The sequence below is a fragment of the Monodon monoceros genome, unplaced genomic scaffold (assembly GCF_005190385.1).
Source record: "Monodon monoceros isolate NGI ecotype Baffin Bay Population unplaced genomic scaffold, NGI_Narwhal_1 Super_Scaffold_12, whole genome shotgun sequence".
Lineage (NCBI taxonomy): Eukaryota > Metazoa > Chordata > Mammalia > Artiodactyla > Monodontidae > Monodon > Monodon monoceros.
Window position 1 is genome coordinate 106,584,043 of NW_021703768.1, and position 13,697 is coordinate 106,597,739.

The 13,697-nt window shown below is 35.7% G+C and overlaps 1 protein-coding gene across 1 annotated transcript in view; it reads right to left on the bottom strand.

Annotated features, from left to right (window-relative positions):
- FBN2 (fibrillin 2) overlaps nucleotides 1-13,697 on the bottom strand; it is a 232,352-nt gene that overhangs the window by 96,102 nt on the left and 122,553 nt on the right. The window contains exons 9-15 of the mRNA XM_029216913.1: nucleotides 12,934-13,086; nucleotides 11,215-11,448; nucleotides 10,153-10,290; nucleotides 6,199-6,318; nucleotides 4,431-4,556; nucleotides 3,474-3,596; nucleotides 1,691-1,813 (exon numbers count right to left, since the gene is read on the bottom strand). Coding sequence (XP_029072746.1) covers nucleotides 1,691-1,813; nucleotides 3,474-3,596; nucleotides 4,431-4,556; nucleotides 6,199-6,318; nucleotides 10,153-10,290; nucleotides 11,215-11,448; nucleotides 12,934-13,086 — 1,017 coding nt within the window. The remainder of the gene's footprint in view (nucleotides 1-1,690; nucleotides 1,814-3,473; nucleotides 3,597-4,430; nucleotides 4,557-6,198; nucleotides 6,319-10,152; nucleotides 10,291-11,214; nucleotides 11,449-12,933; nucleotides 13,087-13,697) is intronic.

The window sequence follows — 13,697 nt, forward strand, 5'->3', positions numbered from 1 at the left end:
CCCTCTAAAACTGGTTTTGTACTCACCATAGGTTTCAGCAAAATCATTTAGATAAAGGAAAAAAGCAACTGAAAATATTTTAGCTCTCTAAGCAGCAAGGAGCTACATTCTTCTAGTTACTGTATTTGAAATAGCCCTGAACGAAGTGCTGACAATCTTGTAAGCTGAACTAAATCCTAGATTGGATAGAGTGGATGAAACTTTAAGTGGTCAGATTATTTCCATCTGCTGTTGCCTCTTTTTTTTTTAACCTTCAGAATCCAAATGTTTTGATTCCCATAGGTAAGAATAAAGTAAAACCAACTATGAGAAAGACTTTCATTTCTCTCAAATATACTTTTAAACCAGTGAGTATGTCTGCCTTTTACTATGTGACCTGAAAACAGATGGTGCACAATGGCTAATTCACCCTAGAAGTTTCATGAAAGTGCTTTGGAGAGAATACGGCATTCAATGTATTTTTACAACACACTCACTCTGCTCTTGCTATCATTAGGACACGTTGGGTGGGTTTCGAAATGCCAATGACATTTTCATTTTGCCTGCCTCTTTAAAGCTGATGCCTGGTAACTCAAAAGTATCCAAGAGGAATTCTGAATGGTTTCAAATAAAATATACATTCTCTCTCATACTCTTCCCAGGTTTCTATCATTAGTTACACAGTGATGAAGAATAACTATTTAGAAACATTTCTAGCTTTTGATATACGTCGAAGTTGTATTGTATAAATTATTTACATTTAAAATTTTGTTTGGGGAAAAAAAGCAGACTCACAGATACAGAGAACAAACTAGTGGTTACCGGGGGCGGGGCAGGGGGAGCAAGCAATATAGGGGTAGAGGAGTGGGAGCTACAAACTGTTGGGTATAAGATAGGCTCAAGGATATATTGTACAACATGGGGAATATAGCCAATATTTTGTAATAACTGTAAATGGAAAGTAACCTTTAAAATTGTATAAAAATAAAATTTAAAAAAATTTTTTAAACTCAGATGGAAAAATAAATAAATAAATAGATTTTCTTGGGATAAAAACAAGAATTTATTTAGATACAACTACAGTACCCATTTCAAGTCTTATTTGTTATTAATTATAAAATATAAATCCATTGTATTTAGAGATGTGGTTATCTAACACTATGAAGAATGCTGGTAAAGGACAATTTTTTTTTTCCTTCTCCAGCATTTCTGACTTGCATCTCATCAGAGGCTTCTGAAGGGGGCTAGCCGGGCTCTTTGTCCATTTCTTTTAAACCACTTTATTAATATATAATTCACATACAAAGAATTCACATATTTGAAGTGTACAATTCAATAGTTTTTAGCATATTCACAGAGTTGATCATCATCCTAGCTGATTTCAGAACATTTCACCACCTCAGAAATGCCTTTGGTGATCACCCCCTTCTCCCACCAACCTCACCCTCTCCTGCTCTAAGCAACCACTAATCTGCTCTGTCTCCACAGATTTGACCTTCACAAACATTTCATTTGGAGTCATATACTATGTGGTCTTTTATGTGTGGCTTCTTTCACTTAGCGTAATGTTTTCAAGTTCATCCATGCTTTCGTATGTGTCACTACTTCATTTGTTTTTATGGCTGAATATGATTCCATTGTATGGATATATCTTTATCCCTTTTTCAAAGATCATTTGGTCAGTGGGGCCATTACAGAATGTTTCACTTACCAACACACACGCGTCCATCCACACCCACAGCCAGGCCTGGGGGACAGTCACAGCGGAACGACCCTTCATTGTTTATGCAATGCCCATTCATGCAGATTCCTGGGGTCTGGCACTCATCAATATCTGCCCAGAAGGAAACACAAGCCGGGCCATTACTGGGTAAATTTAACTTTCCTACAGAGTTCACCTGTTGCCACCACTCTACATTATCAACACTTTGTTTTCAATTTTATAATTTGTGGAAGAACACACAGATGTGACAACAAATCTTATACACAAATGCAATTCTTTCAAACGTATTTTTCAGAAAGACTGAGTGAAAGTTGCCTCATTTTACCACTTAGAAGAGTCTCACAAATTCATTTTTCATTATTTATTTGGCAATTCAGCTTAATATTAAAGATATTTAACTCAAATTAGTTAAGTGAAACAAATTCTTCAAACTGAGGTCAGTGTTTGTATTTAACTTTTAGCTACACACACATAAAATTCTAACTAAGATGCTGTTTTAATTTTAATTCAATTAGTTCATAATAACAAAATAATTTGGGGTCTCCCTTGTAATTTTCAATTCAATTGCTTGAATTTATGAACTGTAACCCACCACTAAATGGTTTCCCCCCAAAAGGGAAACAGCCTTCCAAACACGGGGCTGCCAAATCATGAGCATTTCAAAATTTATGGATTACAGCATTTGTAATTAAAAAATTAACAGAAAGTTCAATAAAGCAGGAACTGGTGAGATTTAGGTGATCTTTATATGTGTACTTAAGTTTCTTAAGAACTGCTAAAATGTTACATGCTGTAATGTCATGCTACACACTGGAACAGAATGCTAATCTCATACCCTGTGATTAATCCAAGTCAGCTAACCTTGAGATGACATCCCATGCATGAGATCAATCAGCAAAGCTACAATATTTCTATTTAATACTGAACTCCCCTTTCCTGAATAGTCAAGAAACTACTTTTATTCAGAAATACAAGAATGAGTCTTGATTTTTCACTCTCTACTGTCTCCAGAATTTCACTGAAATTACAGGGATTGGTTATGAGTATTATTTGGTATTCAGATAAGTTTGTATAATTGAAGGCAGAAAGCATTCATGGAGTTAATTTTGTCTAAAAGAAGAAAACTGTAAATAACTTGTTTTTAAGTAAAAACTGCAAAATTTGTTCCATCTTACTAAATTCCAATTGTGAGTATAAACATAATACAGTCTTATTTATTTCCAAGAGTCATATATTTTGCTTCCTAAAGTTATCGCTAGAGCTTGGCCTTCAAAAGGGTTTTATAAACAAAACAATTGCTAGGAATATTCAAATTACTTCTACATGAAATCAATGTAAGATTTTTAGGTAATGATATAGTAACAAACGATCCGTGGATTAGCTTATGGAAAAGATATAATGCAAAACCAGTAATGAATGACAGTGGAAAATCTAGTTCTGCGAACACAAGATTTTTTTCTTCCTCTTTTTTATTGAGGCAAAGAGTAGACAGAAATTATTTCTATATTGTCTTTTCCAGACTTGCTAGAACCAATCTGTCATTCCCTTAATTCTTCCTATGCCATTATTATTTTTGTAAAGATATTAGTGTTCCATAAACCACAATGTATGTTTTTCTAGGAAACTTCAGACACCTGCCGTACTGAATTAGTAAGAGATGTGAATAATACAAAATCCACATAAAGAAACTGAAGTAATTCTTGCATGATTGAGTCAAATAAAAAAGATGGTTTCAATCATGGTTACTTTCCTATCTCAAAGCCATACATACCAGTGCAGTAACGCCCATTTGGAGCCAAGACAAATCCTGGTTTGCAGATGCACTTGAAGCTGCCATCTTCATTAATACACATCCCATTCAAACACATGTTGGTAGTTGTACATTCATCATGATCTGCAGAAGGAGAATGTGACTTACACCACTGGCCTTGAGGAAACCAGTTCCCCCTCTTTCTACAAACAATCACTAGTCATATTCTACTGCATAAATAAGCCATGTGGTCATGGATTTTTTTCTTATGAATGCCAACTGACTGAGGGCAAATAGTGTAAAAACATGAAGGACCTTTAGTGTAAGGGACATAAAGAAAAAGAATTAAGGAACCTTTGTGCTTAGTTTCTATTAAAACCACATGAGTAGTGTTTTATTTTGATTACCAAAAAAGTTAATATGATTTCAGGGGATGTTTATATTGTATGAGAGAATAAAGCAATGACAACCTCACTGCAAGTGAAATGATCTGGACTTTCATTAGTTGGTGAAATACATGTTGCTGTTCAAATAGAATATTTCTGTGGAGTACTGATATTACTACACTGTTAGACATCACCAGGACCAAAATTTAGAGGTTTGATTATCACATATGTCAAACATTTTTATGCTTCCCCAGATTGGAGTTGGGCCTTTTTTCTATTTTGTCAGTGTTATAACCCCGACATTCAAAATACAGTAGGTGCTAATAATTACAAAGAACAACTGCTACTTACAATTAAACATATGCCACACAGAAAATTTCCAGAAGTAGTAAATTATTCATTTGTTATGACATTTCCCAAAAACCTGTCCCTTCACTTTAATAGTCTTATGTTAAATGTATTTATATTTTACCTAAGTCATCTGAACAACTCTCACATATGTGTTGTGTGAGCTTTCATGAAAATAGAATATATAAATAAAAATGTATATACTTTAAAAAATATTTTGCAAGGGAGCAGGCAATTTCCATACCAACACAGTTTTTTCCATCTGTAGTTAATTCAAAGCCAGCATTGCAAATGCACTGGAAACTTCCATCTGTGTTCACACATCGACCATTCTTACAAAGAACCCCATTCTGGATGCATTCATCAATGTCTGGGAAAATTAACAATAGCCAAATATTAGTCTTTTAAAATAATTATAGATAAAGACAATAAAACAATAAATGTAATTTTAAATATCTAGTTTATTTTTACATGTAATATTCAAGATCATGTTGCTTCTTCAGCAAAATTTTCATTTCTCACCAGCTTTTTTCTTGGATACGTAGGTTTATGCAATTTTATAGCCCTCACTTATAATAGCTGAAGAGGGAAAGAAAGAGAAAAATGAAATGAATGTGCAGTGAATGTAGGAGAGGGTGGACAGTGCAGCTGGAATTACCGGTGCAGCTGCTTCTGACATAGTGGTTGAAGACCTAAAAGTCAGAGCAAGTGATATCGCTTATATGTGGGTTCCAAAAAAATATATGGCACAAATGAACTTATTTACAAAACAGAAACAGAGTCACAGGTGTAGAAAACAAACTGATGGTTACCAAGGGGGAAAGCAGGGGGAGGCATAAATTGGGAGATTGGGATTGACATATACACACTACTATATATAAAATAGATAAGTAGTAACAACCTACTGTACAGCACAGGGAACTCTACTCAATAATGTGTAATGACCTATATGGGAAAAGAATCTAAAAAAAGAGTGGATATATGTATATATATAACTGATTCACTTTGCTGTAGAGCAGAAACTAACATAGCATTGTAAATCAACTATACTCCAATAAAAATTAATTTTTAAAGAAGTCAGCAAGGAGTTGAGTAAGAGTGAAGTAACTGCAGAATATCTGGATTAAGAGCTACATGACAAAAATTGCTGGAATAGGGCTTCCCTGGTGGCGCAGTGGTTGAGAGTCTGCCTGCTAATGCAGGGGACATGGGTTCGAGCCCTGGTCTGGGAGGATCCCACGTGCTGCGGAGCAACTGGGCCCGTGAGCCACAACTACTGAGCCTGTGCGTCTGGAGCCTGTGCTCCGCAACAAGAGAGGCCACGATAGTGAGAGGCCCGCGCACCGCGATGAAGAGTGGCCCCCGCTTGCCACAACTAGAGAAAGCCCTCGCACAGAAACGAAGACCCAACACAGCAAAAATAAATTAATTAATTAATAAGAACAAGGCACTGAGACCTGCAGTCTAAAAAAAAAAAAATTGCTGGAATAAAGTGATTCAAGTAACTGCCAGGGGATGAATAGGAAATGAAAAAGAAGACAAGCAGAGTCATCTGCTAAAAGAATTCTGGGATGAATCAGTAGTGAGGGAGAGGTTTGGACGAGGATGGTGGGCATAGCAAGGAAACTGTGAATAAAGAGCAGGTTAGATTTGGTGTCCGACTATGTGTGAGGTTCAAAGAAACAGAAGTTGAAAACAACTAAATCGTAAGCTCCGTTAATCAGAGAGCAGTAATGCTACTGATGTTACTTGGAGAAAGGAAGCTGTGATCTAGGGAAGGAAGAGAAACCGAATTCTTTTTGTGAAGCCAGATACCACATTGCCTGTGTTACACATGCAAAAAGTGTTTATGTTTGAAGAGAGCACTTTGAGGGTAGCATAAAGTAAATCTATAATAATGTAACAGCATTTATTTCATTCCATGTCTTATTTTAATATTCACTTTTAACCCCAACAGCCTGGGTCACTATATTTCATGGAACATCATCATATGTGAAAGCAAACTGCCTTACCAATGCATGCTTGCTTGGTGGGAGTCCTCTGGAATCCAGCATGACATTTACAATAATAGGATCCAGGTGTGTTAACACAATCTCCATTAGTGCAGGGATTCGATGTGCATTCATCAACATCTGTGAGTAGCAAAAGAAACCATTATAGACTTCACTCCATTTCTAGAAATGTTTGTTTAAAGTACATTTAGGCCTCCCAAATTTGAGAGAAGGCCAGTCAGTGGTAATAGTCTAAATATCAAGAGTATTTATAAATGAATAAAAATTCCTTTCTTCAACTACAGAGGCCAGTCTGGAGATTTACAAAAATAACACCTATTGGAGAGTACAAGGGAATTTGCTTTAATCAAGAAATAACAACTTTTCAATTTGAGTAATGCACAATGATTAAAACCATGGACTTGGGAAAGACACAGCCACGAGTTCCAATACGCTAGAAAATGCTTATTATCTAAGTAATCTGGGCAAGTTAATAGCCTCTTTAAAGCTTAGTACAGAGTTAGAAGATAATTAAAGATTTTTAAAGATATATATTTATATTACGTGTTGACACTTCTGCTAGTTTTAAAAAAGAGACAAATTATGGAATTTTTTGTTAACTTTTTTGTGAACTCAACTATATATATGTAACTATGCATCAAGGCTTGGATAATATTTTGAAGTAAAAAACAAAGGATGGGGTAAAAAAATGGAAATTAAGTAAAACAAAGTCTATTACATTCAGTAGCTTCTGGTTTCTTTAGGATCTTAAAATTGGCACAGGGATTTTTTTGGTATGAAACCGAGTTTTATGCAAATACTAGTTCTGGTCCCAAGTGTGAGAAACATCACTGCTTTCCTTCAGGTTCTCTAAGCCTTGATTAAATGCAAACCCATCACAGAATTCAAGGACTGCACAACCAAACAACTGACTAGACAGTGAAGATTAGTCAAATCCCAGAGAAATCAAGTTTGCCAGTGTTAGAAAAAGTTTAATTCATCTTCTTTCAGCAATGCCCACTAATTATTATTTTGAATGCTGGAGAATTAAAAACCTGGCTGACTGGTTACGCATAGTGACTTGCCATTTCATATACATGAGAAGCCATTAACATATACAATTTCAGCTAAATTGGAGAATACAACAATAAAGTCAATTCACAGGTTTACCATTTTAATAGACAGATTACTCCTTTCACAGATGTTCTTAAAAGAGGAACTGTACTCTACCAAACTCACCAGCTTCACTGATATATACACTCAGACTGAATGCAATTAAACCCTCTCTGGTAAAGGAGGAAAAAAAGAATCTCATAGCAAATAAAAACGACAAAGGAAAACAGGATTAAATACTTTTTCAATTCATCCAAAGATGCCTTCAGCCCATTAAGACTCACATTTACGCTTCTGGTTGATAAAATCAATTCACTGAGCCAAAGGAATGAAGCAATATGAGAAAAGACAGAGCTTAGAGCATTAACAAGCATATCAAGCATGACTAATGGTCTGCCCAACTGGCAACATTACCTTCACTAGGCAATGCTGAAGATCCCTTAAATTCTCTGTGTACCCAACATCGAAATGCAATGATTAGAAAGGTGTCACAGATGTATCATTCTAGAAGCATCATTGTAAAGCTCTGTTCTAGTGAAGAACATGAGAGACCATGCACCCAGCCCCCTCTTTTTAGGTAAACCTTCTGGGAAGCAGGGTCACTTTTCAGGACCTTTTCCTCCCCTTGAGAACCTGTTCCCAAGGTCCCTCATTGCTATGACAGTTCTGCCAGTTATTTTGCCATTTACAGCCCTGATTCATTTCTGTTTCCTTAGCCCCTTAGGGACCTCACCAAGGTTACAGCACACGGAGAAGATATAGTAGTTCACTTATTTATTTCTTCTTCGGAAGTGCAAACAGTCACCAAAAACTATTAGTGACTTCACAATTCCATGTGATTTTAAAATCCCATTTGTTTTTTTGTTTGTTTTGTTTCCCAGGATTATTTTAAGATTTTAAGTTTTAGGCTAATCACAAAAGACCACTGCCACATTCTGAAATGTATATTTCATGCTTTTCCTTTACTCTGAGTCTCAATGCCTATTACCTCCAAATGATCACCTTTGTTTTGCCTTGTATAGAGGAACAGAATTTAAATATTACAGTCTGTACACTTTGATTCCTTCCTCTGTTTTCACTGAGGACTGAATATTTTTAAGCAAAATTCATAAGGATTTTAAACTCCTAAAATAAATGAAGTAATTGAGAAACACTGATTATCAAAATGGTTAAATTCTCAGATACTACTGTGGTAAGAAATGTCTACCCTTGAAAAGTACTTTATATTCCAACTTAGAAAACACTTTTAATTTTCAAGGGCTGTAAGATTACCTTTGCTCAACAGAAACAAATTATTTCTTACTATTCCAAAATAGAATGATTTGAGTTAAAAACTCACCTGGGTGCTAACATGAACTAAATGGAGGTCTTTGGCTAATTTTTACAGAAAATATTAAGCTTATGGCCTATTTTTATTTGTTGGTTGATGAATCATGCAGTGATACATGAAGAGCAAATATTAATAGCAAAACAAAAATAGTCAATCAAATTTCAGTTTGATAGATTGTAACTGCTTATGTATGTGCAAGAGGGGATGTTTTGTATGTTGTATACTTATAATCATATTTTCTGGCAGTAAAATCATTCTTAAGTCATATAAGTAGAATAAATATATCAGTATGTCCTGGTGTTCCAAAAATAACCACGTGGTCTATCACTTAAACAAGCACCAAGTAGTATGTGCTAAGGCAGGACTGATGCATATGGTTATACCCTGCACAACCCTGGGGTGTGCTATTTACTTAGATTATGTGAATGGTACCCTCTACAGTTGGGCGGTGCAAAACCTGTGCACCTGTATATAGGGACCCTGGGCTAAGCTTTATTTAATCATTCTGATCTTGTGTCTCTGTACACAGTTTAGAATGACTGATTTTTCCAAAGCACCATATTTGGCTTACATTTTTTTCATAGTCATAGTGCACTTAGATGTTTTCAATTTTACTTGGGAAAATTGTGATACTACCTGTCTCTGTTCCTGGCCTCTCATCTATATTTTATAACAGAAGACCTGAACCCAAATCTGGTATTTAGGGTTATGCTAATTACAAAACACATACATGATTATTTGCTAATAAGAGGAATAAATAAAAGAATAACCTCAAAATGGTTCAATCCCCATGGTCCTAAAACTACCCTTAAAAGATCATCAAAACTCTCTTCATTGCCAAATACAATAGTGGTTTTGTCCTCACTGTATTTGATTTTTTTGCTGCACTTAACACTTGACACTCCTTTTCTCTTGAAAGCATACCGTTTCAAGGCTTCAGTGACATGTATTTTCAGATTATTTTGCCAGCTCTCCAACATTACTAATGTTGCTGGTACACAGGGTTCCAGCTGCACTACTCCTGTTATCTTTTTACTCTTCCTGTTGTTCAGCCTGGCTGACAATATTCACCCTCATGGTTCTAATAAACACCTCTATGTTACTGACTACTAAATCTCTAACTCTAGTCCTGAACACTCCTCTTAGCTTGAGACCTCTATTATTAAGTACCAGAGACACCTAAAACTCAACATGCTCAAAAAGAGACTCATCAACCGCTTCCTCCCAATCTCCACCTTCTCTTGCATGTTAATGATGCCACCGTATATCCAGTGTTGTTCGGCTAAGAAGGAAGGAAAGGGGGAAGCAGAGACAGAAATCACAACATTTAGGACCAGAAAGGGAAGGGGAGTCTTGAAGTGGTCCAGCTCAGCAGTAGGTTAAGGGAGCACATGGAAGAGCATGCACACAGGAGAGCCCGTTTGGAAATTAGCTTTACTTCAAAAGACTTTTTAAAAATCATATTCAGCCCAACTTGTTCCTGTAGTCTAAAAGCTATTAGAAAACCAAGAATTAAAGAAGCATGAGCTTACCTATGCAATCCCCATTTGCATCCTGCTTGTAACCCATGTTGCATTCACATCGGTAGCTAGAAACAGTAGGTATGCAGCGTCCATTTAAACAGAGATTAGCATGGTGCTTACATATATCTATTGTCTGGTTCAGAATAGCTAAGGAAAATTAGAACACAAATGATATTTCATCATTCCAACATGGATTGCTTTTCTTAAAGTCGATTTTTAAGAGGATATTTAATAGTATATTATTTAGGTGTACATATCAAAAGCCCACATTATTCTATATTTTACTAAAACTTTAACGTTGAGAATCTAAAAACTATTCTTGAGACACATGGTTGTAACTTGCACTTGTTAATATACATCTGGAAACTTTGCCCATAATGGTGTCTTTTTAAAATTTCAGGAATGTTCTACTGTACATTTGAATGCTTTCCATTTCTTTTTTTTTTTGTAGTTGAATATTCAGATATAGTAAATAGGCAATATGCCAAAAAGAATAAACATAACACTGTAGGACATCATTAAATATTATTAGCAAGAGCAGTTATTTTAAAAAGAATGAACTGAAATGTCAAGCACACCAATGCCAATTCTGGCAGTTCTCAATTTCTTAAGTTATTCAACAAAAAAGGGCGAAGAAAAGAAAGATATTTCATTATAATATTTGTATAGGCACAGAGCAAGATTTATTCAGTTTATCTCAGTTGAGAAATGGTTCTGGAAAACAATTCAAAGGTTGTATGATCAGGGCAGCTGCAAGCAGCCAAATGAAATACACTGGAACCAAAAAACGTGATCTTTAATGGTGTCATCTGGACTTGGAATATTATCACGCTCTCATCTCTATTTTCAAAGAGAACCTGGGTCACTCATTCTTTTCTCCAATTTAGAAAGTTTATGGAGCATAAAAATAATACTTTCCTAAGATTCTGTTTCACTATATTATGTTTTAGACCTTGAAATAAGTTTCTGCACACACACACAGACACAAACATACTTTGGAAAAAAAGTTAGATGTTATAAAATTATTTAAGGTGGAAAACCAAAGAGTCTATGCACAAAGTGAACACTCACTTAGTCCAGTGATGATGGGCCCCTGTCCCCCAGCCCCTACACCGGCTCCCCCAACGCCAGGAGAAAAGCCATTGCCTCCAGGAATGGGAATGAAGCCTGTCCCTCCTGGGCCATAGCCATTGCCATTGCCACTTGGAGCAAAGCCACTCCCCCCAGTGCCTCCAGGTCTGGAACCAGCACTCCCTGGAATCCCTCCTATTGGAAGTCCATCCATGCAAAGTCTGCGATATTCCTCTAAAAGAGAAGAAAGTTCAGTTAACCACAAATGAATGGATTTCTGCATAATAAAGGCAATTTGTGTACTGTAATAATCATTTTAGGTTATCCTCACTTGATGATATGAATAAGTAAGTTATTATCTTAATAAACATTTTCAATGCTAGCAGTGGCAGAAAAAGATACAGATGTTTCAGAAAAAATTAAAATATGTATACCATATTTTAACTGAGTTGCATAACCAAACAATTATCTACACATTTTGATTTTATGTCCCTAAGTGCAACTCATAAAATTCCAGATATAACTGTAAATGCAAGAAATTTACTTGAATGGATGAAAATTAAACCTTTAAGTAATTCATTCTGTATGTTTGGTTTTACTTAAATCTCCATCAGTATTGTACCTACACATTTTTCCTACCTCTTCTCTTCTCTTTAAGGGATTAATATGGCTTCAGAATAATTTTTTTCTAATGTGGATTTTTAACCGAAGACAGTATTTAGTAAACTTTTAAATCTGCTCATTATCTGTCCAAGTATCAAAGCTGAGGGAAAAGAAGCAAGAATATAGTGATTGCCTTATTTCCTTAACTGTTCTCAGAATTAGGGCACTATATAAGAAGAAGCGAAAACTATTTAGCTCAAGCAATTGTTTGAGTATTGACATTACTATCATATACTACTAGTGGAACGATGAGTTTCCAAAATTATATACTATGCATTAACTCTGCTTTTTAAAAATTTTTACTATTCAATTTTGGAATTTCATGGCTTAGAGATTTAGGAAGAATGTGCTTAATTTTTTTCTCCATAATAGTACATATAGATACATATCTTTATAAGCATATTTCAAAAAGTGTTATTATTTTTCATAGTATTTATAATATAACATGAAGATAATAACATATTATCAACATACCTTTATGTGATAAACACTAATTGTACTTTACTATGCATATTATATTAACAAGAGGAACTACTTCTCATTCATCTTAATTTCCCAGTATAGCTTCAGGTATACAGCAGTTAATATAGCAAAGTGAATGAGAGGTATCCTCCTACCCTTGTATTCTTAATTTTTAAGGTCACTAGAAAAGAGAGGACATATCTTTAAGGATTGGGACACTATAAGCTAAGGGCATTCCTGAAATAAAGTATAAATGAAGGCCAAAATTTGTTATTCAAGCTTCAAATAGAAGATTAGGAGGTTTTAAAACTGAACTGAAATACTGACATTCCAGATAATTATTAAAAATTCTTGCTTAAAGTCAAGTAATGATCAGTTTTTAGGAGTTTTTCTAATATTAACAAAATGGATATAATAAAAACTGATCCCAATAACCAATGCCACCCTAACCCTCACAAAAAACACCCAAGTCATATTGAAGACACTAATAGGAATGCAAACATGACTTGTCTTTAAGGGAAACACTAAAGTACATTATTGTTACTAATTTTCCTAACACTGTCTGTCCTGAGGAACTAGCAGCCAGCAGCTCACCAGAGCCTCTGATGGGACAGGCTTCAGGAATGGTTCCAACACCCCAGCAGCGGCCGGGCTCACAGCAGCATTGCATTTTTGTCATTCTGCCCGGAAGCTCTTGTGCACAGCGACCATTCACCAGGCCGGAGAAACATGTGCCTGTTCTCTGATCTGAACATATGAAAATTAAATAGAAGACATGACAGAATTACCTGGAGTTCACATCAATTATTTCACATGTTAGGAGATGCTAAGCGAAGGGAATTATTTTACTTAATTTCTATTATATCTACTCATTCGTTTAATTTCTATCACATTTATTCATTCCTTTACTTATTTACCAGGCAAATATTCACTGAGCACCTATGCCATGCCATATCCCAGGCATACAAAAATGAAAGACGTGAAGCAGATATGAGCCAACACTGCAGTGAGAAGCCACACCCAGACAGACCCAGAGCTTGAAGGAAAGCGACAACCCAGTCTCAGCCTAGACTGGTCAATTAGTCACCCAGCCAACCTGCAGACGTGTACTGCTGTTCGCTACTGAGAGTTTGGTGGTTATTTGTTACCCAGTAATAGCACCTGACGCAGGTGCTATTTTAGAAAGGTTGAGCAGAACAGCTCCTTTGAGACATCTGAGAAGAGACTTTAATAAGATGAGAGCATGAGCCACACAGTTACCTGAAAGAAGGGCAGTTCAAAGAGAAAGAAGGAGATGTGCTTGACATATGTGAAACATGAGGAACCCATGTGACTGGAGAAGAGCAGGCATAATGGGG